We start from the raw sequence: 26777 nt of genomic DNA on the forward strand, positions 1-26777 counted from the left end.
AGTAGAATTGAGAGTATTGTTTGTGAATACCGGTGGTTACCAGTAATCTTTCTGGCTTTTGTTCACACATGAAACAATCTGGTATGTACCTAAAAATTGTACCCAATAATTTGGCATTTTGTGCTGAGAGATTTAACGCATGGTGTCCCCCTGGAACGAAAGAGAGGCGAAGAGAAAGAGTTGAACAGGCAGTCAGCCATAGAGAAGCTGTGGAGGAGAGACAGAGAGAGAGCAGGGGGTAGCGGACGGGAGGGAGGTAGAAAGGAACAGTAACACAGTAAAAGACTGATGGTAGCATAGCAACTCAACAGACTTTTCTCATGCTATTTTGCTCCATCACCCTGTGAAAATCTTGACCAGTGATGACATGTTAGCAATATAGTATCTTCTATTTGTTCTTCTCTATCGGCTGCCACACACAAACCCATTAATAAAACAGACTGACGGCTGAATGAATTAAGTGCTACAAATGACTGGACATATCAGTCTGGTCAATGCACCATATACACTGATGAGCCAAAACATTAGAACCACCCTTCTGTTTTAACAGCCCTGACCTGCTAAACATGGACTTCACAAGACATTTAAAGGAGTCCTAATAGACCCACAGATACAATGTATCATTTGTTGGAGCATTTTCTTTTCTTTCTTTCTTTCTTTCTTTCTTTCTTTCTTTCTTTCTTTCTTTCTTTCTTTCTTTCTTTCTTTCTTTCTTTCTTTCTTTCTTTCTTTCTTATTACTTATTTTGGATTACATTAACATTTTTTATGTAAGCATCCAAGGCACCATTAAATTTGCTGGATTTTAAATTAAGAAAAATATTATGGAAAGTCCATTTGGCAATAGCTATTATACTAAATTTTCACTGACATTTAGTTTAATTAATTATTTTTATTTTTGATGTTTGTGCACTCTTTCTGTATTATATTGGGGGGGGAAAGCCTTCACAGTGTTAGGTCTTTAACACTGAGCATTTTTAATTATTTATGAGGCACTTAAATGTTTCTTAAAATATTAAATTTATAAAAAACATTTATAAAAGTACGTTTTAGTAACCTAATATCTTCACACAATGCAACTTAAATAAACAGTATTGTTTAAGAGTGCTATTAAGGTGGAAAATGTCACAACTGTTAATATCTTGTTAAAATGTTAATATGATTCCATTTGCTAATGCAAGTGTTACCAAGGAACCCACTGTTTCCAAACCACAGGCTACCTGCTATCAGTATTCCTGATTTGCACAGTCAAAGTCAGTCGCGCTTTCCTCATCACTGTCCTTATCTGACACGCATTCATTATTTAGATCTAATTCTATTTTCATAATCATATCCATATCTGTGATTTTATTTATTTATTTTATCAGCACATGAAGCAGGCGTTTATAACAGTGTTCCACAGCTGGATATCTGTACTTATGGTAATGTCTTTAGTCACATCTAACTGCTGTATAGTGTTACTTTGTTACTTTTTGAAAACTAAATGGACTCGGCATTCACATTCTGATTATTCTGGTTAGGCTTTATTTATGTAGTAGAGCTGTGTCTCTATTTCATCATCTTTTTTGATGCAGTGAACCTGAAACTTAATTTCTCATGAGTACAGTGTTTTTTAAATGATGCAACGTTATAATGCTTGGCTTTTCTGCAGTCTTGATGGTGAAATTGTATGTAATTTGAAAATAAGGCAGAAGCAAACAAAACATAGTTGTTTACTGGAGCTTTTAAAATTTCCCCAAAGCACTCAGATCCTTAAACGTAAGCATCATTAATAAAAAAAAATTAAGTTGGTAAGTCATAATTTGTTTTACAAGGTGGTACAACAAATTGTCAAAAGTATGTGAACACTTTACCATAAAGTTATTGGACATCCTATTTGAAAACTTTTGGTTTTAATAGCCTCTCTTATTTTTGAAAGGCTTTTCATTAAATTGGGAATCCCAAGTCTTTAGGAATTTGTGCCCATTCAGTCAGAAGAGCATTAGTGAGGTGAGGCAAAATTTATGCCAAAGGGGTTTAATGGAGTTAAGGTAAGGGCTCTGTGCAGGTCGCTGGGGTTCCTGGTCTCTATGGACCTCACTTTGTCCACAGGCACACAGTCATGCTGGAACTGCAAAATGCATTTCAAACTGTTGCATTTCCAAACTGTTTATTTTATAGAATTGATTTTATACACCTGATAGCAATGGGTGTGGCTAAAACACATAAACTGTATCCACTTAACGCTACTTATATAGTGTATATATGGTAGACTTATGGACTAAAATTTATTTTATTTATTCATTTATTCATTAATTGTCTATTTTACCACCACTTTATCCTGGTTAGGGCTGCAGTGGGTCTTATTCACTAAGTGAAAGGCAGTTACCTCCCCAGACAGGTTGCCAGTCCATCACAGGACACCCACACACTTACGCTTATGGCAGTTTTTCTGAGCTGTTCCAATTAACCCGACTGCATGTCTTTGGACTTGTGGGAGGAAACTGGAGCAGTTGGAGGAAACCCACAGATACAGGAAGAACGTGCAACTTTCACACAGAAAGGACCCTGGAATTGATCCCAGGCCCTTCTTGCTGTGAGGCAACAGCGCTGCCCACCGTGCCACCCCTGTTTTATTTAGTACTGTAAAAAAGATGGTAACTGTTGGATTATACATCATGACTAAATAACTGTCACAATGTAACATGACTAAGTGAAGAGGAGGTTTTATGGAATGTGGAATGTGTGTTTAAAATATTCCTCCACACACACTGATTATAGTTATTGCATTTTGCTGTATAGCTGTATGTATGTGTTGGTACATGTTTCAGTTTCTTTGTAATTACTCCACTCTATGTTTCTTAATTAGATTATTAATGTAATTGCATTGTGATTGTGTGCTACTACACGAATACGACATGTGTACTCTTTCTCTACCCCCTGTCGAGTGTGTCTGTGTTTAGATATGTGTGTGTCAATAATATCGGCTCACACTTTCTTCAGTGTCCCACTAATTCCATCTGTGTGTGTTAGGTGTGTGTAGAGTGGGACGGTGAGCCAGCAGCAGAGCATCATTGGAGAAGGCTTAAGGAGGAGTGGGAGGTGTTTGTACTAGAGCATGAGCTAGTGTGGGCCAGAAGGAGCAGCACCCCACCGGAGAACAGCTCTCCACAGCTTGCACTGGTACACACACACACACACACACACACACACACACACACACACACACACACATACATCTAACTTTCTGTACTGCAGCTGCTTACATATCTAAAGGATAGTTATAGATTTTTTTATTGTTCTGCAGTAGGTGGGGGTATATTTAGTGCATTGTGAGGACCAAATTTCCCCTTAATAATAGTAATATAAAACATAATATATAGCTTTGTAGGGTCTTGGTTTATCGTCTTCCTTATACACACACCCGTGCTTGGTTACTTAAAAGTAAAGGTGGGGGTTCATAGCCACATTCAGTAATGACAAGTAACATATATGAGCTAGATGTTTGGACTGCAAGACCAGTTCTACGGTTGCAAAAAGAAAAAGAAGATTGTGGTTATGGTTACAATGTCAGAGCTACTAGTCTTTCAGACACAAACTCTTACCCTGAACCTTATTGTTTAGTACAGGTAATTACATGTAATTACAATCACTGAGCACTAGGTAAACCTACAGTATGTTGTTTGTGCATTTAGTGATTATTTATATTAAGGCCCTACCTAATTCACGGCCGTGAAAATCGTGTCACAGACCGTGAAATGAGTCGTTTTCCATGTAATATGCAGTTTTTCGTGAAATTCAAATTCAAATTTAAGGTTTGTGTTTAGCGATTTAACATTTTCTCATAGCGTATGAAATATGAGGCACAATGTGCAATATGAGGCGGTCCTAGCAATCATACGACAATTAAGTTAGTGTAGCAGACTTTTCTGTGGTGTGCGGATAATGTTTGATGTATGTGTTTACATATTGAGTGCACTTTGACCCTTTTGGGATTCTATTATCAATGGAAAGTGTGCTTCTCTACACACATGATCATCTCCCTGTAGTCTGTGCTGCGCCTCAAAGAGCAATCCGGTAAAGTATTGTGCTCCCGATAGTTTGTCTATGTATAGTTTCTTTCTCTAAAAACTGTAAAGACTCTCGATTACATTAACAATTGGTTAGATAAAGATGCTGAAGTCTAAAGCAGCTAAAAACACTTCTCGGTTAACTGAGTTTGGAAAACTCCCAACCGACCATGTGGACGCCGAGGATGGTGTGTCAAAACACGGAGAGTTATTTAATGCCTGCTGTAAAATGTGGCACTTTTCTTTAAAAATCTGTGAAATCTGCGATTTGTTAAAAGTCAGGTCAGTGAAATTAAGCACATTTCCCCATAAATTTAGTAGGGCCCTATTTATAAGCCGAACCCAGCATAAGGGTGAACCTTTACTGAATGTAGCCCAGCTGTTGCACTCTACACTTTGTGACTATACCCAATTTGTCAGATGATGTTTGAGTGCTGGACTACTCTCATCACTGCAATTGCACTGACATAATAACAGTAATTACATTGTAGTGTGTTGTTCTGGTGTGAGTGTGTAGAGATAGGCATTCTTTGGTATTGTGAATGTGAAGAGTCTAAGTGAAAGCAGCTTGAACTCTTGGCTTCACCTGCTTTTTCTTTTAAACTCTGGCTCTAAAGAGGCATTATTTTTGTAGCTGTATTCTGCCAGTGTTTTAAATTTGGGATTTGGGCATATTTATGTAACCATATCAAATAGCTGTGCATTACCATGGCTACACTATAACCATTTGTTATGATAAGTTAGCCATACGTTACATTGGGTAACCATTAGTTATGCCCACTGGGGAACTCAGCCCAATAGTGAATCTTTTTGCTGGAATAATTTAATTATAATTCTATATCTAAATTAAATTAAAGAAAAGCGTAAAGCTAAATTAGTTTATCATATACAACTTGTCCTCTTCTACAGATGTTGTACTTTCCATTTTTTATTCCACAGGCATGACTATCACTATGTATGTTTAAAAAAAGCGTATAGCGAACTTAATAAAGTGGCCAATGGGTTTACATATAAAAAACAGAAATAACATGAATTTGAAAGGTAATTTGAAAGACCAGACCTTGGACTTAATGGATGTAATAATGAGCTATTTCAAAACTTGTTAAGACATACTTTGCTGAAAAAAGAAAAAAACAATTGTACAGTGTTTTCTGTTTTATATTTTAAATCTTCCTCAGTGTAGTTTACTTTGGTTGTTGGTGAATGGCCTGTAAGATGTGTTGGGTCATTTTTAAATAATTTGCTTTTTTTACCACACTGACGCCCTAGTCCTGAATACACTTGCTAGGGACATGTACTTTGGTAAATAGGGTAACTGTGGCAACTGGCCTCTGTTTGGTCAGTAGACTGTAGAGATAGGTGAGTAGCCCTACATTTTTTGTTGTATGTGTGTGTGTTTACTTGACATTCTGCTTTTTGTTTCACACCTTCATAAAAGGAAAAGTGTGTGTATGTGTGTGTTTTTTTTAGACTAAAGGTGATTGTGTGGGTGAGAGAGAGAGAGAGAGAGAGAGAGAGAGAGAGAGAGAGAGAGGCTGGATTCTCAGTTTAGTGCTGTTTTCTGCTGTCAGTGCAGATGCAGAAGAAGATACTAAAGAGGAAGAAAGAACATAAAGATAAAGATAGAAGATAGAGCAGAAAGTGACCAGAATATAAAGATGAGAGAAAATTATAGAGGAAGATACAAAGAGCAGTAAAGAAAATTAGAGGTCCATGGACAAAGAATATGGGGACCCTAAAGAAGAAAAAGACATGGGGAATTTAAAAAGAGGGCTATATTTAAACAAAATGACAGCATTAAAGTAGAAATGGACATGGTTATTAAAATATCTGAAAATCTGAACTGATTCTGGTGCTTGTTTGCTTGTTGTAGAAAATTTAATTGCATTGCATATGCAATTTGCAGAGGTGAATGAAGCAGCCAAAACCAGTACTCTAGTAAAAGAACTGTGCTACAATTACTAACTACAGTAAAAGTATCATCCAGGAAATTACTGAGCGAGATTAAAAAGGACAATAAAGTTGCATGTTTTAATAAACATCATCAGATTTACATTTAAAAACAAGAAGTTGTTATAATAAGATCAAAACTGTTTAAAAAGAGGAAGAACTTTTAGGAATTGACACAGGAATAAAACCTGGTTAAGCGAGGTAGAACGTTTGGTAAAATATGTACGGTATTTCTGGTAATCCAGGGATAAATGTGTGAATTTTAGTAGGTAATTAAACAGATCATTATTTATTATTATTATTATTAAGTATTACTGATAATATACTATTATACCAGTACTATTGTTAAAGTACCATTTCAGGCAAAGAGAAAGGTACACAGACATTGGAAAGTGTGAGGGAGAGGAATGTTCTGTATCTGATTTTTTACAGCAACTACTGATCCCTCAGTTCTCATTTGTTTTACACTGCCAAAACACACACACACACACACACACACACACACACATTCCTCCACCTCTCACTTTTAATGCTTACAGTTTTTCTTTTTTCTGTTTTCTTTTATGTCTCATTCAAAGGTTCTGTAGTTTCTCTCTCTATAAATCTCTCTCTCTCTCTCTCTCTCTCTCTCTCTCTCTCTCTCTCTCTCTCTCTCTCTCTCTCTTTCTCTCTCTCTCACACACACACACATACACACAGAGACTAATGTTTAGTGGCAAATAAAAAGTATGCTGGTGACTCTGAGCTGTGGAATATCTCTGAGTCAGCAGCAGTGTTCTATCACAATTATCCACACACACACACACACACACACTCACATGCATAATGTGTTGGGTTCTTTCTTGGGCGACTTGGGGGATTTGCAGTGGTGTGGGTGTGTGTGTGAAAAACAAAAAGGCAACAGTGCAGTGTGAAACACTGGCGCGAGGAATGTCACTGTGTGACTGACACTATTATTACACTGCCATTTGTGTATGTTGGTGTATTTTAAAGGAATAAAATGTTGCTTTTAAATGTCAGACATCATTTAGGACAGAAAGAAGGAGTATAAATAGCTCAGTAGAAAAACACACCCAACCAGCCTTTCCCTGACACCCCGCCCATCCTGGACAGCACACTCAAACACATATCAAGCCTTCAATAAATTAATGTTTTCTATTGCAAAAACTATTTTGAATTTTTTATGTAAAACCTGTTTGGGAAGAACATGTGCTTCTGCATTCTTTATTTTTCCTCCAAGACACACAAATACTTTTAAAAGGGTGTGTTTTAAGAAGGTCCATATGCCATGAGGTAACTAATTCTGGTTAATCAAAACACTTTAAATTATTAAACATTATTATTAAATTATTAAATACGTCATCTGTATTTACTTTAAATGTTATTCCAAAATGCTATTGTTATTGGGTAGAATGTGAGCAAACGAAATTTAGATGAGGGTTAATAATATGTACATTATAAGCCGCTCAGGTGGTGCAGCGGTAAAGTACGCTAGCACACCAGAGTTGGGGTTTCGAATACATCGTATCGAATCTCACCTTCCGACTGGGCTGGGCGGCTGCATGAACAACGATTGGCTGTTGTTCATGGGGTTAGGGGTAAAGAGTTGGATCATGGGTCCTCATAACTGGTGCAACTGCTGCCCTTGCTGGCTGACTAATGGCACCTGCACAGGGCTGAGGAATGGGGGGGAAAAGTGGGAAAAATAGAAAATTAAAAACAAAAAAATAATAATAATATGTACATTATAAAAAGAAGTTATAAGTTATAGAAGAAATATAGATATAGACCAACCGGTGCTTCATGAATCTTATACTGATTGCCAAACATCCATTAACTCAGCTTGCTTATTTCCTATTGGAGGCATGGTATCACAGCTTTAAAATACTTAGGCAAAGAAAACAACCATTGGTTCAACTGCTATAAACAGCTAAAACAAACTGGAAGCTTAACAGTGGGACAGTTATGTAGCCAAATACTACATTGTTGAATCAGTGTTGGCAGCCTGTGGAGTTTACCTGGTAAAAGGGTTTGAGATGATGAAATATTTAAAATTAAACACATGTTGGCAGAAACATATCAACTGCTTGGCATAGTACTTGTTTTTGACCATTGGCATTTATATGTGTATTTGCTTTGTTGCTGCCATTCTGTATCATTCTCTATCTGTCTGGTTCTTACATTAGTCTTTTTACCAGCGCACTCACTTAGCAATTACTTTACATAACTTAATTTAGCATTCAGCATTCAGAACAGCCACTGGGTACTGTAAGCAGTTTAATAGGGCTTTATTATCTTTAAACATTTGTTCATATGGACTCATTTAAATAAGCTTATATCATCTGCTTTTAGAAACAGGCTAAACACACAATTTTGTTTCCATAAGATAATTAATAAAACATTTTGTGTTTGTGTGTGCTTGCATGCACACGTTTGTTCTGTGGTTATAATTTTTTTCCATTGCACCTTAATCTTTACTGTACTGCAGGACAGATTTAAGGTGCCTGTGTTTCTGTCAGTGTGTTTGTACACACACACATTTGAGTTGTAATTGAGTGTGTGTGAAAGCCCATGGGATCGACTCTACAGTCTTCTATCATTTCCTCCGGGACATTCCAAAGCCATGACATCATTTGAGCTTGCACTTATTTATCAGGATAGATGGAGAAAGGAAAAAGAGGATGGAAGGTGATGAAAGAGGAGGCAGAAAGAATAAAGGAGAAAAGGAAAACAAGGACTGAGGATGGTCTGAGGATAAGAACAACTAGAAGGACTGAGAAAAGAAAAATTTAAGGAAAAGAGGAGAGCATAAAAACTGTAAAGGACTAAGAAAAGACAGAGCAGAATGAGAAAGGAGGAGAACAGAGGAGAAATGGAACAAAAAGGGTGAAGATAGAAACATTAGGAGTAAAGAGGGAAGGAAGGAAAGTGGAGTGAAGTGGAGTGACAAGGACAGAAATGATAGAGATGGAAGTGGATAGAAGTGGAATAGAGAAACAGAGAATAAGTGAGAGGTACAGAGTGATGTGGAGAGAAGTAAAACCGAGAGGTGGTGGTTGTTTAGATGAAATCAGGGTGAGAAAAGAAGAAAGAGATTAATGGGGAAAATATTACAGCAATGTGATGGAGAGTGGAGGTTTTGTCGAGGGAAAGGTAAATAAAACGAGCAGGTAGGATGAAAGGGATAAATGGATCAGCAACATTGATGACAGGCGGAGAAACAAAACTGTTCAGATAATGAGAGCAGTGAATAAAAATATGTCAAAATAAAAGGAGAGGAAAAGAAATTAAAAAAAACAAAAAACAAGGGGGATAAGACCCAAAGTAAGTTGTAGAATTTAAAAAGATAAATGAAAGTAGTATAAAAGAATGAGTGGTGTAAAATAAGTCGTGAAGAGGCTAGGCAGTGGCCTAAAGGAGAAAAGATCAAAGAAGTGAAAAGAAAAGAAAACAGCAGTGGTGTAAAGTATATGAAGAGAAATCAAAGAAATATAGAGGAGAGACTGGAGGAGAAGTGACGGAGCAAATAGAGAAATGCAAAAAAGGAGTAAGGTCGAAAGAAGCTAATAGAAAATGGGAATTGTGATCAGTGTAGAGTAGGACGGAAATTATTAAATGAGAGAGGAGTAGAGATGAAAGGAGAAAAAAATGGGTAAAGGAAAAGAGGATTGATGAAAGGAGTATGGGAAAGAGAATATATTTGGGGAGAGTGGTAGCCTAGTGGGTAGAGCTTTGGGCTATCAATAAAAAGGTTGAGAGTTCGAATTCCAGCTCTGTCATGCAGCCACTGTTAGGCCCTTAACCCTCTTGTCACCCTACATGTGTTGTATTCTATATAAAAGAGGGAACAAGAAGAGGAGTAGAGATAAAAGGAGAATTAAGAAAGGGAGGTGGAAAGAGAATAGGGGATTGAAAGATATAAAGAAAGGGATGGGAAGATGATGTGTAGATGAGTGGGAGGAAGAATAGTAAAGGTGATTGGGAGAGGAGTAAAAGATGTACAGAGTCAATAGGTTAAAATAAGGGAAATAGAGGGGGAAAGATGAGGGGAGAAGGATAGAGAAAGAAGAGGAAGGAGAATACGAACATAAGATGAGTGAGAAGGAGGACAGATAAGAGCAGATGAGGATAAGAAGGGGGAAACATGAGGGAGGGCTGATGAAAAAAGAACTAGAGATGGAAGAGGGTGAGTGAGGAGCTAAATAGAAAAAAAGCGTAGAGAGTGGAGGCTCTCTCCCTTGCTTTCTCATTTATCATTCCGTCATTCTCACCTTCCTGCTGCACTGCACTGCCTCAGAGAACTCTGTAGGATGAAAGTGTGTGTGTGTACATATACATGTGTTTGTTCTTGCACAGCTGTAGGTGTGTGTCAGGTTACCTTGGACTCATAGTCATACTTATGTACCAGAGCTTACATTACACTGTGACCCTACACGATTACACCTTGTGTGTGTGGGCGTTTGTGTGCGTGTGTGTGCTTGTGTGTACGTGTACGTGTGTTTGTTCTCACACAGCTGTAGGTGTGTGTCAGGTTACCTCGGACTCTTAAAGTCATACTTATGAACCCAAGCTTACATTACACTGTGACCCTGCACAATTACACCTTGTGTGTGTGTGTGTGTGTGTGTGTGTGATAGGAAATTTCTTTCCTCTGGGGTATAGGGTTTCTCTGTCTCTCTCCTCCTTAGTGGCCATGGTTACTTGTTGTAAGACTTCTGTTATCATGCGTGCCAGCTCTGTCACATGCTATTACACTAACATACACCCACAGTGTAATGAATGAAGCTGTGTTGCAAGTTTATCTGTCAGCTGTGTGACTATGTGTGTGTGTACACGTGTGCGAATGTGCAAGTGAGCATGTCAACATGTGTGTTGGGTTTGTTTGCAGTCAACGTTTACAGGCTTCTTCATGACTTTATTTAGCTTGCTGTGTGTGTGTGTGTGTGTGTGTGTGTGAGCCCCCTGATTCAGAGTCTACTCCTCACCATGTGCCTGTAATGGTCTAACCACATGTCATCAACATCTACACACACACAGTTATTCATCCAGCTTGCTTGTTTTCATATCTGATTATACTACGCGTCGGTTACCCCACTCTCACTCTCTCTCGCAGACTACACTGCTATATTTCATTCTGTCAGTTTAATGTGTGTGAGAGTGTGTGTGCGTATGTGTGTGTGCGTGTGGCTATTTGCCGTGTGTGATCAACTCTGCTTAGCACAGATGATGTCATTACACAGCTGAGACATGACCTTGTTGCCCAGATTTAAATACCCACAAACCACACAACATGCCCTTCCCGCACACAAACACTCAAAACACAAACACACACACACACACGATGAATTTAATCTAAACACATATTAAGAAAGGAAATTTGAAAAACGCCTTTTTTAAGGGCTTCCTTGTTCATTTCTGCTGTAGTAAAGAGGGATGTCTTCATCCATTTGTGCAGTGATTTCTTCTAAAAAATTAGTTTATCTGTTTATTTATTTAGGATATTTATTTAATGCCATGTTTTACACACTTTGGTTACATTCATGACAGGACAGGTAGTTACAGGTTACACATGATTCATCAGTTCAAGTTTACTGTCACGGACATCGTCACGAACAATTGTGTAGCTCCCAGAGGAGAACCTAAGAATTTACACTGTATTTTAATTACTTGGCCTACTTATCACACTAACATACACTGTCAAGTCACGTTATAATGACCACCGGCTAATATCCAGTGTAACTGCCATGTGCAGCATGGAAAGCAGCTAGACGGGCTGGAAGTGACTCAATAAGGTCCTGGTAGGTTGTCACAGGTATCTGGAGCCATGTGCAGGGTGAATAGGGGACGATCCATAGATCGAACACGACGATCGAGGTCCCACAGATGCTTAATTGGGTTCAAGTCTGGAAGATTAGAGGGCCAGTGTAGTACTTGGAAGTCTTGGTCATGCTCTTCCAACCAATGTTTCTAGCCGTGTGACATGTTGCATTGTGTTGCTGGAAAATCCCATCCGTCCCAGAGAAGAATGCCTATCACATGGAGGCATGGGCCCAGAGAATGCTACGAAAACATTCCCCAGACCATAACACTGCCACAGCCGTTGAAAGTAGGAAGTGGTCATAATAATGTGACTCGACAGTGTATCTTTTACTTTTTATTTGTTGCGTACCTGATTGTCCTTTTGCATTGAAGATTTTTCTGTGTTGGTGGTGCTGTATGAAATGTTGATTTCATTTTGCAGAGGTGAGGGAAGGCCAGTGATTAAGCGAACAGCTTGTAGTGGACACGCACGCACACAACAAACGTTTATTACTACCTCTTTATTGTAAATGTCACCTTTTTTATTGTTATTATTTGCACTGTTATTATTAATATTTTATTCTATTTTATATTTTTGCAATTTTTTATTTTTTCTCTGTAACTGAGCTTTGGCAATACAAATGTCCTTTTTTGTCATGCCAATAAAGCTTCTTTTGAGTTTGAGTTTAAGTTGAGTGTTGTCCATGCTTAATTGCCTATACACTTTAGTTTCATCGTCTAACTGCTATTAATGGGCATGGCAGAATAACATTTCATATCTACACTTGCATTTTTTACTATTGTTGATGGAATCATGAAAGGGCCGTTGTAGCCTAGTGGTTAAGGTACTGGACTAGTAATCGAAAGGTTGCTGGTTCAAGCCCTACCACTGCCAGGTTGCCACTGTTGGGCTCTTGAGCAAGACCCTTAACCCTTAATTGCTTAGACAATATACTGTCACAGTACTGTAAGTCGCTTTGGATAAAAGCATCTGCTAAATGCCAAAAATGTAAATGTAAATGAATCTTGAACGCTGTTAGGTGGAGAAGTACTGTATATTTTGCTTAATTTGATTGCTTGAGTAAATAACACAAATATTACAAAATGCTGGGTCAAAAATATACACAGACATATTAATAAGAGCACATTCACCAAAATCTATTCATCAAATTAATCAAATATTTATTTATTTTATTAGAATTTTTTACACACTTTGGTTACATTCATGACTGAAACGGTAGTTACTCGTTACACAAGATTCATCAGTTCACAAGTTCAATGTCAAATTTTGACATTTTGACATGGACAATTTTGTATTTCCTCACTTCACCTCACTTGCATGTCTTTGGACTTTGGGAGTAAACCGGCGCTCCCGGAGGAAACCCACGCAGACACAGGGAGAACATGCAGACTCCACACAGAAAGGAACAGCTACAAATAAGTCAATGACCCAAAGTTGTGTCCAGCAATGTCTATTTTATAACAATTGTGCATGTCTTGGTCAGTAATATATTCATTTTGGGCTGATGTTAGTTACGTACTGTATATGCAGCATATATGATCAGGCATGAGTGACTTTGATAATGGCTGAATTCTTATATTCTTTTTAACAGAAAATAGGAAAAATAAAAGTATGTGTGTTTGTTTCTCTTTGTGTTTACCTTTCTTCCCTGTCTCTCTCTCTTACACACACACACACACACACACACACACACACACACACTTAAACTGGTTTGGTTTTGCCAAATGATTAATCGGCTAGTGACTCAAGCAGGAAGTGACTTTATTTGTGTGTGTGTGTGTGTGTGTGTGTGTGTGTGTGTGTGTTTGTATGTTAGTGAAATATAAAGCCAATCAACAGAGACACACAGAAGTAGAGTCCATTCATGCTGTTCTCATTTGATGATTTGATTTTTAGGTCTACCACTGTCTCTTACTTACATACAGTCATTCACACTCACATAAAACTTACACTACTGCTGAGAAATTGATCACACAGACACACAAAAACATACAGTAGTAGCAGTAGCAGTAGTAGTAGTAGTAGTAAGTGAAGTCAGGTTCTCAGGGCAGGAGCACTCCCCTTGGATATATATCCAAGTTGCCATTAGCAACATCATTAGGCCAGGCGTGTGGCGCCATCACTGGTGTTGTTAATTAATTTTTTTGTGTGTGTGACTGTGTTTGTGTGTGTGTGACTGTGTTTGTGTATGTGCATGATTGGACCCATTTGTGTGTGTGCATGATCCGTATCCAGGGAGACTAACTTGACCCAGATCCACAGCAGCGAGCCAGGCAGTGTGTGTGTGTGTGTGTGTGTGTGTGTGTGCAAGTGTGTGTCTGCTGAAGCGGGAAATGTGTGTGTATGTGTGTGTCAGTCATGTGTATGAGAGTGCAGTTTCTGTGAAATGTGCTATTACTCACTCAGCTGGACATAAATTTATCCCCCACCCACCCACATACACATACTTACACACATTCATTTTTTATCTTTCTTTCTCAAATCTCTTTACTTTGAAAGCCAGCATCTGTTTTTTTTATTCTTTAATTCTTCTACTCAAAATTACACACACACACACACACACACACACACACACACACACACACACACACACACACACACAGATGCACTGTTTAGCTCTTGGATGTGTGTCAGGCACTTGCTGAGCCAAAACAAAGAAGGTTCTAAGACACACACACATACACTCTCTCTCTTTCCCTCTCTCTCTCTCTCTCTCTCTCTCTCTCTCTCTCTCTTTCCTCTCTCTCTCTCTCTCTCTCTCTCTCTCTCTCTCTCTCTCTCTCTCTGTTACACAAACACACACATGCATAGAGAGAGAGTTGATTTTACTTCCCTTTACTTTTCTCTTAATGATCTAAATAGACTTAGAGAACAAAATAAACTTAGAGAACTGAAACCTTCTCATTTACTATGGGGGTTTAACTCCTTCTGACCAATCAAACATAATTATTTAACAGCTTTTTGTAAAAAAAAAAAAAAAAAAGAAAAACAGCCTGTTACCATAGCCACTGTGGTAAAACATGAAATAAAAGGAAAATACAGGGGATTGGCTGAGACCCCTTGATGAATTGGTTACTGTATTACAGCAAGTGATTCCAGGTAAACCGGACCCACTAGGACCCTGACCAAGCTGAAAAAAAACTATGTAAAAGCTCACTTTTATTTAGAGACAAGTATGTATGAATTGGTAACTTGTGCAGGATAATTATCCAGTTTAAAGCAGGCACCATTTAGTTGTTGTATACCTATGAATCATGTGTGGGGGAAGTCCACCAGGTAACCATATTAGTAACAACTATAAACCACACACATACAGAAACAGAATGAAAAAGCACAGATGTTTGGCTGTCATGAAAAATCTTTCTCTCTCTACGTGTGTGTGTGTGTGTGTGTGTGTGTGTGTGTGTGTGTGTGTGTGTGTGTGTGTGTGTGTGTGTGTGTGTGTGTGTGTGTGTGAACATCAGATACCACTAGACCCATGAAATTAGTTTTACTACAGCTGTTTAGGCTTTGCTTTTTATCTTTTACATTTAATTACCAACACACACACAGAGAGGCATGTTCTTGTGCATTCTCACCTTCAAACACACACTGGGTTTCTGAAAACTGGTAGTGATCTTTTCAAGCAGCTTTTAAAGGGCCTAATGATGTTCAAACAACCTCCCCACACTCACACAAACACACACACACACAAAACCATGGTAACACTTTGCTCTCTGCCAGAAGTGTGGGTGTAGGGCCATGCTTTAGCAGGTGTGTGACTGAGATTGTGTGTAGAGAGGGGAAGCAAAGGAAGAAAAGAGAAAGAATAAGGAAATTGCTGTGTGTGTGTGTGTGTGTGTGAGAGAGAGAGAGAGAGAGAGAGAGAGAGAGAGGAGATTTGATATATCCAAAGGTCCAAATAATATCATGTGTATAAAGCACATGTGGGGTTGGAAATGAGGTTTTAGTTATCACTTTTTTAACCTCCCATACCATAAAAGGGATTATGGTAATGTGTGTAGAATTATACAAGAATATACAAGAAGACTCGGTAAACAGAGAAAGAGTATTTATTAATACGTACAAGCACTTCTAATAACACAAGTTGACATCATTTAGAATTAAAATGAAAAATATCTAGTTCTCCTGACGAATGTCCATGTGCACTATTATTCAACCCCCAGTCTCAGCGCTTGGTGGAACATCATTTTGCCTTAATAATCTCTAATAAGGGATTTTGATTAGTGCTAACCAGCCTCTGACACCTCTCTTTTGCAATCTTCACCCATTCATTTTGTGCAAATCGAGGTTTGATGCTGCAACTGCTGTCTTTAAATCCCACCAAAGATTTTCTATGGGATTTTAATCTGGGAACTAAGAAGGTCATGTCAGGATATCGCAGTACTAATTCCTTAACCAAGCCATGAAGTTGTTCCGTGATCTTCTTATGGTTGCCACTGACATATTCGTCCCAGCCTTCATCAGGTCATCTTTTTTAAGTCTTTTGCAGTAACGCAGCGGGTTTTTTTGCTGTCCTGACAGGATTGCTGAGGCCTCTGAACAAAGTTTTGCACCTTCTCCCACAGTCAGACAGGTTTGCTGCTGTGCCACGAGTTTGGAACTGCTAGACAGTACTGCCAGTGATAACTTTATGAATGTTCAAGGTCTTGGAAATCTTCATATACTCATTGTCCTGTTGGTGCAATGGGATCATCTTCTCTCTCAGCATTTGTGACAGCTCCTTAGTTTTTTTTTTTACCATGATTACAACACATATAGAACACTTTTATCTTAGGTGGTTAAGAGTGGTTATTAAATCCCAGTGGTTTAATCCTGTTGTAACCCAACTTTAGGTCATATAGAGTAGCAGTAGGTAAAAAATGAGCAATATTTAGTAGGGTCTACATAGTTGTAACATGGCTGTATTAACAAAATATCCTTCTACTCTCTTTGAGTTTGTTGCATCATTGCAACTGATAAAGACTTCATTTAAAGCTAAATCAAGCTCTGCAGAAAGGTTTAAAGATATTAGTCCTTATTTATGTGGCAATATAAATAATATTAATGTAATAATTAATGTAATAAAATAAAGTGTACATTCTTTGATGTATCCTCATTGCTGCTTATTTCAGAAAACAGGAAGTACTGGTAAGATTGGTTTGTGTGTGTGATCTAATTCTAGGAATAAGTGGCTGAGCTGCAGCTGTTTGTCTCCTCTTTCTGCCTCCACATCTGTGTATGTGTGTGTTCTAAAATAGCTTGAAGCAGGTTTCACTTCAGAGTATTTTAGAGTGTTCGATACTCTGCTGTGTAAAAGAACACACACACACACACACACACACACACACACACACACACACACACACACAATGCACTATGGAAAGTTTGACTTTACTGTCCTAGTGCTATAAATAGGATGTGTGTATACAGACACAGATTTAATCAATGGTTGTATGAGTGTGAGCTCTCATGAGATTGCCAGTGCTGTCCTCAAATACACTCACATAATACCACAAGATTATGAAATACTGTATATTACAATACTACGACAAAATGTGCAAGATAAAGCATTTATGAGAATCTTTATTTATATTACAATTCATTTTGATTATTATTTGTGCATTTGATTAATAATAGTCTGAAACAAGATGTTACTATGAGTTTTCCCGGACACATTAAATTTGAGATTTACCCCATTTACATTTTCGGCATTAAGCAGACGCTTTTATCCAAAGCGACTTACAATTATGACAGTTTTAAGCAATTTAGGGGTTTGCTCAGGGGCCCAACAGTAGCATCTCGGTGGTGGTGAGGCTTGAACTGGCAACCTTTTGATTACTAGTCCAGTACCTTAACCACTGTGCTATCACTGCACTAAAAACCTTTATCTTTACATAAAATGTTTTTTTTAATGTAAAACGATTAAAGCAGTGTGAATGTGGCCCCTGGGCTATGATTTAATGTGGCGTAGCAAGTATTCAAGTATTTAAAAATCAGAAATAGGTTGGAACAACGTGCTGTGTTCTAAATTGCTTAACACAGTATCAAAACTGTATGTCTAACTGTTTCTTCAGTAAGTTTTGATCATTACTTGCTGCATAGCATGTGTAGCTTGTGATCGGGACTCAGTCCTCATATTCAGTGCTGGTGAAGAAGTCACCTTCATGTTCAAAAAGGATCTTCCATGAGTTTCATCCTATCTCTAACCTCAAATATTCCCTCATGTGACATGGTGAATCTATCTATTTAAGATCATAGTCTGCTTTCCAGCATTTCAGACAAGTATTTAAGTAAGAACACAAACTTGCTCATATAATACTATTTATTAACTACGTTAATAATAAGAGTTCCAGCGAAAATTGACAGACAGACAGACAGACAGACAATTTAGTGATAATAGAGAAGATAAAAGAAATGAAAATGTGTTACCAAAGAATATGCCATGTGTTTGAGATGCAAACACAACTTGTAGGTCACATGGCAGCTAAGATCACACCAAAGTACTTATTTTGGTAACATTGCTGAACTGCATGTCTGTGGCGTTTGATGCATTCCAGAAAAGGGTGTAAATACATAAAGAGGTAATACAAAAATGATTTGGAGCATTTATAACGATCTTGTAGTTTATGATCAAGCATAGGTCATTCGCAAATCATCCAACAGTTACAAAGCAATATACAATTAAAATGACTTTTAGTATCTCACTCTCTACACTGTCTCTTTAAGGTTGTCTCTCAGTGTCGCATATGGAGAATCATGCACTAATCTCCATGAATCCCTGTCTCTGTTCAAGCGCCATTGACCAGCCATCAGAGGCTGCAATCGCAGCCGCAGTAAGCAATTCCTTTGGCACGCCTGTCCTCAGACATAGCCAAACATAAGCTGAGATTCAAAGTCAAGGGCTCGAGATTTCAGGAGTGGAGAGCTAGTGTGTTTTACCATTTAATGTTTTAAATGTATTTATTTTTACATCTCTATCTCTCCAATAAACCTGTTATTGCTATGACATTTTACCTAATGATTAAAAGGGGGGTTGTCAATGAATTTTGTTTAGAAACTTCACTCACCAACCACATTATTGGGTACCTTGTACATCTACCATATTTATACATTTACTGTCTTTTTTTATGAGCTACACTTTCCACAGAAGTGCACTTTGATGGTATACATCTACTGACTGAAGCCCATATATTGCTCTGCACACTTTGTTACCCATTAAGACATAGCTTAATAAGGGTGTGAGGGAATACCTTTGGCCTGCACTAATGAAGGTTGGTTGCTGTGTTTGTCTTTTTCAGGTTTTCCGACCCCTGACTGGCCAGAATTATGTGAATGAAGTGGCAGTAGTGGAGTTCCTGTCGGACAGACAGCTGGAGTTTTACACAGACAGAGAAAAGCTTCGTCCATGCGAGGTCTGTGTGAGAGCTTGTATTACTTTATATTCAGGTTTGTGTGTGTGAGTGTGTGTGTGTGTGTCTATTTAAGTGAGGGTGATGGATTATTATGGCCTGTCTTAGACAGGCTGGCGAGTTTGTCAGACTCAAAACATGACAGATGCAGATTGAAATACAACACTTGATCCCAACTTCCATTACCAAGTTGTTTTATTTCTTTGGTTGCAGTGGTTATACCCAGCTGTAGTTCAGTAGTGATAGAACGATTGATGTGAGTTTGCATCTCAGTAGAGCCACCAACCATCCACACTAACACAATTAGGAGTGTTTGAGGGAGGGAGGGAGGGAGGGTGGGTGGGACAGGGTTTTTTTCTGCTGCAATATGCAATCTCTAAAACTGGTCCTGCCACCTGCATTTGTGTGTGTGTGTTTGTGTGTTGGGGGGGGTCACATGGAGCCTAGTGTGGCTATCCATACACGATATGGTGGGGCGGCACGGTGGCTTGGTGGGTAGCACTGTCACCTTACAGCAAGAAGGTCCTGGGTTCCCAGGTGGAACGGTCCGGGTCCTTTCTGTGTGGAGTTTGCATGTTCTCCCCACATCTGCATGGGTTTCCTCCGGTAGCTCCGGTTTCCTCCCACAGTCACAATTGTGCCTGCAGCAGACAAAATTGGCCACCAAGTCTGCTGGGTGGGAAAAGACCGGAGGCTAAGTTGGTGGGGCTCATGACCGAGGCACGGGCGAAAAAGAAAGGGTTAAGAAACTGCATACGTGTCAGAAGCGGTGTGGAGCAGGCAAACATACCCTCCTCAAACGCAAAAAAAAAAAAAATAATAAAGCATGTTTGTGCAAAGGGTTCACAAGGAGGAATTTTGGACTCTACAGGATAAAAATTGTACTATTGTAGATGAAATAACTACTTCAACAAACTGTATCTTCTCTTACAACCATATCATTTAGCAAGTGTCTACCATGTTCTCAGCTGTAAGCAGTACAGATTATGGTGCGACCTTCAAGAATGTAATTATAACGTGACCAGAAGGAGGAATATAAACAAGCCAGCCAGGCTTTTTGTTTTTTCAGCTGTTTTCACAGTTGTAGGAAACACATGCTTCGTTCAAATTCTGTGTTATTGTTTTTCCAGATATTTCCACCTTATTTGCGATATTAAGAACATACATCATTGCAGCAAAACACAGACTCAAACTGTCTGCATGGTCAGTGTGGCTCTGCTTTTCATGAACCTTATATTGTGCTTAGGGCAATACCTTTATAAAAGAAAGCTTGCTGTCACCTCACATTTGAACATATTTTAACTGAAAAGATGTTAACTAGAGAAATAAGAGAACTGTTCTGTAAAACCTGTACAATACTATATTGATTTTTTTAATTAAATTTTATCAACCGCTTTATCCTAGTCAGGGTCGTGACGGGTCTGGTTTCACCAGGAAACACTGGGCACAAGGCAGGAATAACCTGGACAAGGCACGAATCCTGACCACATTTTTGAAGTAGCATAGACAAACCTAATGGACCAACCTGGCCAACCTTAGATAAAGGAGTATATTTAAAATGGCACTGGAGTACTCAAAACAGGAACAAAGCGTAAACAAATCTCTCACGCATTTATTTTGTCAAAGGCATTCTCTGTTGCCAGCATGTAAAAATAATCAAATCCAGTGCAGTGTGGCTTAAAGTGCTAAAACTGTGATTTCTTCCCACTCTGATTATAATAGGGAGGGGTAAGATGTTCTAAAATACCAAACCAACTAAATGGCTCCCAGACATGCATATTTTAGAAATATTTTTAGAATATTTATATATATATTTTTCCCCTTTTTTCCCCCAATTTGGATCCCTCAGTCTAGTCGTGTCCAATTACCCTGATTGCGTCCTCTATACTGATTCGACCCTTCACCGCTGACTGAGGACACCTCTCAATTGACATGCGCCCCCTCCGGTACGCACAGTCAGTACAGATAGTGCATTTTTCACCTGCACGAGTCGAGTTCATACACTTGACGAGCGCTGTGTACGGAGGGCCACACCCCATCAACATTATTCCTCAGCCCTGTGCAGGCGTCATCAGTCAGCATCAGGGGCCGCAGTCGCTCCAGTTATGAGGACCTATGATCCGACTTTCTTACCCTCTAACCCTGAACAATAGCCAATCGTTGTTCATGCAGCCGCCCAGCCCAGTCGGAAAGACAGAGCTGAGATTCGATACGATGTATTCGAAACCCCAACTCTGGTGAGCTAGCGTGCTTTATATTTTTAGAATATATATTTTTAATTAAGCCTGAGATAATATAGCTGTAGAGTACAATCTGTTCATGTGCAGTGTTTAGAATAGTTAATGAGTTGTGGATTATAGAGTTACTTTGATTGTGCAGAAACAGAACACACACAGCCTGATTTCATCACTCCCTGTCTGTGAAGGATGATAAAAGACATAACCTCGTTCTTTCATCTCTCTCTCTCTCTCTCTCTCTCTCTCTCTCTCTCTCTCTCTCTCTCTCTCTCTCTCTCTCTCTGTGTGTGTGTGTGTAATAAAGAAAAGGAAAAAGTGGTGAGGGGGCAGGAAGCAAGCTTTGAGTAGAAAATAAACAAGATAGTAAGAAAGAGAGAGAGAATTTAATGTTCTTAATGTGAAAAAGTGGGTAAGCGATCCTGGGTGTGTATGTAGGTACAAGATTTGCACACATGACGTGATGTAAGTCTAGATGAGCCGTAACAATTTGCCTATAACCTCCTCTGTCTTTTTCACTGTTTTCTTCTTTTCTTCACTCCTTCTTACTCCTGTACCACATTATCAAGTTATTCTACTGACCACTGTAGTTGTGAGCATAATGTGTGAGTGATTTAGAACAGTGTCAGGCTTAGAGAGTCATAAGCATTTTAAGAAATCTATAATATTAAAATATATTATATTTAAGCACATTGACACTTTGTTCTTCTTGTGTCAGCATGGGATTCCCTTCATTCATTTTCTTTAAGAACTGGCACCTGTCCAGGGTGTATTCATGTCTTGTGCTCAGGGTTTTTTTGATGGTACCAGACCTACCACAACTTTGACTATGATAAAGTGGTTAGTTAGTTTTACCGATAAATGTGGGCGTTTTCAACAATTGTGTTTAGCTATTATGAGTAAGATTATTCATACTGTTTAAGAAGTTTGACAAAGTTTGCGATCTAATAGAACAAAAATATTTTTTTTATTTTCAATTAATTTCTCTAATTACCTGTGGTGCTTAGCAACACGCCTTAATGACTGTATTACAAAGGATTAATATTGCTTAATTAAAAAATAGAATAGAGCTCGGTTAGCACAGCGGTCTAATTTTTCAGCCCATGCCTGCAAAGATTTGTTTTTGAATCCCGGTGGTGTTATCGGCTGGCCAGATATGATATGAAATGATTTATCATATTATCAAATTCCAGATTTTTAGATACTTGATAACCTTAAAAAAAACTAAAATCCATTTGGATTGGTGGATATTATAATAACTCTTACACTACTGCGTAGGAGGTACAGACAGAGCAGCAGGAGAAATAGAAATAGGAGTTTGTCTCCAAGCTGTGTATTAACCTTACACTTGCTAAGTGTGTGTGTTAGAAAAAGGTTAAGCACTGTTGACAGTGACCCACTAGTATCATTATCAGCAGATAAGATCCCCTCAATCTCATTTCAACCTGAAATTTTTTCCTTTTCCTTTAGTGACCCAATATATTCACAACATTTGTGAAAATATGTTATGTAAAATAGATTTGGGGTTTAAAATTTCCTTAAGGTAGAGTTAGTAAAGGTAGGTCATTTTTGACCCTTAGGATAGGGGGAGTATACAGATTGTTAAGACTACACAATGGTTGAACAGCTGTTTTCAGAAAGCTAAAAACAAGCACGCAAGTAGGGACTTTCTAGTGTAATGGAAATTATATTCGAATTGGCCAACAGTATAAAACACTCACATCACATCCAAGTGTACACATCATTCCAAAACCATGACCTTTATAAACAGCTGAAAACTCATTTACTGCTGTAACAGCCTCCATTCCATTCCTGATTAGACGTTATACTCGATATTGAAAGATGTGTGCAGGGATTTGTTTTTATGCAGCAACAAGAGCATTTTTGAAGGGGTGGGGGGCTAATAATCTGTATGGCACACAGTCGACATTTGGATGTGGTTGAGCTCAGGGTTATGTACAGTCCATTCAAATCCTTCCACATCAAATTTAGCAAAACACTTTAATGAACTTTATTTTGTGTACACCTCACACAAAAGCAGAAAGGAATCTTTCTCAAACCATTGCCTCAAACTCTTTAGAATTTAATTACATATAAAGCAAACAGAATTGCTAACACTAACAGCTTCAGATCATTATTACTTTTATACATATTGCATATTGAACAGGTATTGGTTTCCTGGTACCCATCGAACCCTGCTTGTCCACTAAGACTAGTTTGGTTTATTGCTCTAGAGCAGGGGTTTTCAACCTTTTTGGACATGCGCCCCCCTTCGTGTGCCAACCGTGAACTTGCGCCCCCCCTCCCCCAACTTGCGCCCCCCCCCCCCCTCCCCTTCGTCAACCACCGCACAGAAATCATTGAGAAAGCTTCTGACAAGCTAAAAGAACGTAATTAATGTTGTGCACATTATATAATTTTGCTGATTGAAAATATTATTTTAAAAAGATAATACAGTCCGACCCCATCTGAGCCGATTCTATCAGCACATTATATAAATTCGTGGTTCACTTTGGTAAATCATAAGCGGTTCTTGCTTTTTGATGTAGATGAGAGCAGAAAACGTTACTTCACAGAGCATAGACAAAAGTTCATCAATTACTAAGTTGGTTAGTTCGGGATCATCTGCTCTGACTGAAAACGTTTAGCTCCACAGGCAGAACGACTCTGACTCTGTGGTAATACTCATAATTTTAAGGTAAGCGAGTCACACAAAATGTTCTGTAGTAGTTGGTGTTTATTTACAACCGCAACATTCATTATAACAGTAAACACGGAGAGATAACTGAGAAAAGAAACTTGCGCTGCGCTTAAAATGAATTGACTCCCGAGTCACTTATAATCGATACTGTGAACAGAGCGTCTCTCTTAAAGACACAAACACGTCCTATAACAGCAGTCGTTGCTTTTGACACCGGTTATCTTCGCTGTGAGCCCTATTTTGAAGGTTTTTTTCAGACGGAACTGAATAACATTAAACGTGCGTGTGAGCGTGGTCAGTTAGAGTAATGAAATCTGTCTCCCGTGGGTGAAAAATGAATTGCTTTAGTTTTAGAAGTAAAAAAATCTCGTAATGCCACGCCCCCCGGTCAGGCACTCGTGCCCCCCTTCCCCCAGACAAGTACTTTATGACCGGGGGGGGCGCGCCCCACAGGTTGAAAACCCCTTCTCTAGAGAATCAATTTCCACGGCTTTAATGCCATCGTGCTTTAAACCAACCCAGCTGATCTGCATTGCAAATGCCCAAATTCCTCAGACAAACTGGGGAAAGCTGGAATTCAGTAGAGACATTCACTGCTAATATTAGATTTGTTTTGAAACACCCCTCCTGAATAGCCAGTCGCCGTACATTAAAATTCAGCCCATCCCACAGGAACTGTGAGCAAGTCAGAAACTCATCTCACGCCACATACAAGCACATTTACACTTGCTTGCATGTAAAGATTATTTAGTCTGCCAAACACAGATAGCACTGTTAACTGGAAATGGGGATTGACCCAGGGTTTTTGGAGCAATGCATCACCAACACTAGCAGTTTATAGGAGTGTCTCAACCTTTCAGCATGTTTTAGGAGATGGGAGGAAACCAGAGTACCCTAGGTCTGTGGAGCCGTGCAGAACAGACACTTATTTATGTGACACTGTACCACACATTAAACAATTATTGTAAAGCAAATGGAAGTTATTAATGTTTGTGTGGGCGTAAGTGCAAGTAAAAGTGTGTGTGTGTGTGTGTGTGTGTGGAATGGGTGCAGTGTTGGAAATAGTATTCAGAGTGAGGAGTGGTTTCCATTAGGCTCTGTGGAACACTTTCCCTTTTGAGACTGTGGTGAGAAAGCAGAAAGCAGTGTGAGTCAGCCAGCCTGTAGCAGGATACACACACACACACACACACACACACACACCTAGAGAGTTGATTCTGTGTTTAAAGTTGTGTGGTGGGGCAGGCAACCGAAATACAAACTTTTCAGACGTCTTTATTGATTTTTTATAAGCACCGTCCATATCTTTATACACTCCCTCCAGCCTTCCCTCTTTCTCTCCTCTCTGTGTCCTCTTTCGTTCACCATTACCTCATGCCTCTCACTTTTTACCATGTTGTCTTTGTTAATCAGACACTCTCTCTTCCCTCACGTACATGTCTTTTTTTATTGCCATTTTCATTCTCCTCCAGCTCTTATCATATTTAAATAGTTCCATTTATTTATACAAGCACCATTATGTTCTTGATCTTGTTCATTTATCATTTTGTGTATGTGTGTGTATGCATAAGACACAGAGCAAACTTATTTTTGTTTTACACACACACACACACACACACACACACACACATTCTCCTCTGTCTGTCTCTTCCACTTTCTCTGTTCTTTTTTCACTCTGTCACTCACTTCTTCTCTCTGTCATCCTCTCTCCTTTTCTCACTTTCTCATATTTTCCTGATGCAATAGTTGGATCAGTGCTCTGTCTCTTTTTTGCTTTGTTGCCGTGGTGATGGTTTGACAGTGGGGAAGAGTGAGGTCATATTATTTTCAATTTTTTGGATAATTTTTTTTTTATCGCCTTGGTCTCTCCCACTTGCTGCTGATGTGTTTATCATTTGGTGGAGAAAAACAGACAGGATGAAATATTAACACCATAGGCATGTTTAATTACAGATTTGCTAATAAACTGGTAGCACAGTGTGTCTGACCGGCCGATCGGCCAGTAGCATCGCCAGGGATTTGAACCCTGGATGCCAGCAGTAGTAGGATGGCATAATCTTCATTTTCATTCATCACTACAAGTGCTTTTCGTTGATATGCAGTTGCTAGGCATAGATTGTTATCTACGTATCTCAAAAGACACCAGAACAAAATGTTACAATAAAAACAACTACACAAAAGCCTTCACCTCAGTCCCAGTAACCCCTCCTCCCCCGCAAAAAAAAAGCTTAAATTCTTAGAAGCAATAGGAATTCAAACGCCAAATCAGATATGTAAAAAAAATCATTTAAACTCTACACCATTACAGTTACTCAAACAACACCCTAATCCATATAGTCTTTTCATGAATTACTATAAAGAAACATATCAACCTCCACTTTGACTTTTTAAAGACAGATCCTTTTATTTAGCCAAGATAATAGCCATAGCAGCTGATTTGGAATTACGAATCAAACAAACAAACAAGCAAACCTTTTGGCCTGTCCATGAGTGGAGAAGAGCCCTCATAGGACCCTTGATTTTAACTAGTGGTACATGTCCTGTGATGAAAGGTGTGTAAGGTGGCTGGCAAATTGTAAATAAAAACTTGGGCTACAGTAATTAACTCGTTATAAGTGTGGCTAATACACTG

The 26777-nt window shown here is 38.7% G+C and overlaps 1 protein-coding gene across 2 annotated transcripts in view; it reads left to right on the plus strand.

Annotated features, from left to right (window-relative positions):
• The window catches only part of jmjd1ca (jumonji domain containing 1Ca), a 70152-nt gene that overhangs the window by 12830 nt on the left and 30545 nt on the right, over positions 1–26777 (plus strand). For both annotated transcript variants that reach the window (XR_010014234.1, XM_063006816.1), the window contains exons 2-3: positions 3012–3161; positions 19100–19213. Coding sequence is in view for 1 of the 2 variants with exons in the window: in XM_063006816.1 (XP_062862886.1) it covers positions 3012–3161; positions 19100–19213 (264 nt within the window). In the remaining variant the exon portion in view is untranslated. The remainder of the gene's footprint in view (positions 1–3011; positions 3162–19099; positions 19214–26777) is intronic.

This window comes from Trichomycterus rosablanca, chromosome 13 (assembly GCF_030014385.1).
Source record: "Trichomycterus rosablanca isolate fTriRos1 chromosome 13, fTriRos1.hap1, whole genome shotgun sequence".
Classification (NCBI taxonomy): Eukaryota; Metazoa; Chordata; class Actinopteri; order Siluriformes; family Trichomycteridae; genus Trichomycterus; species Trichomycterus rosablanca.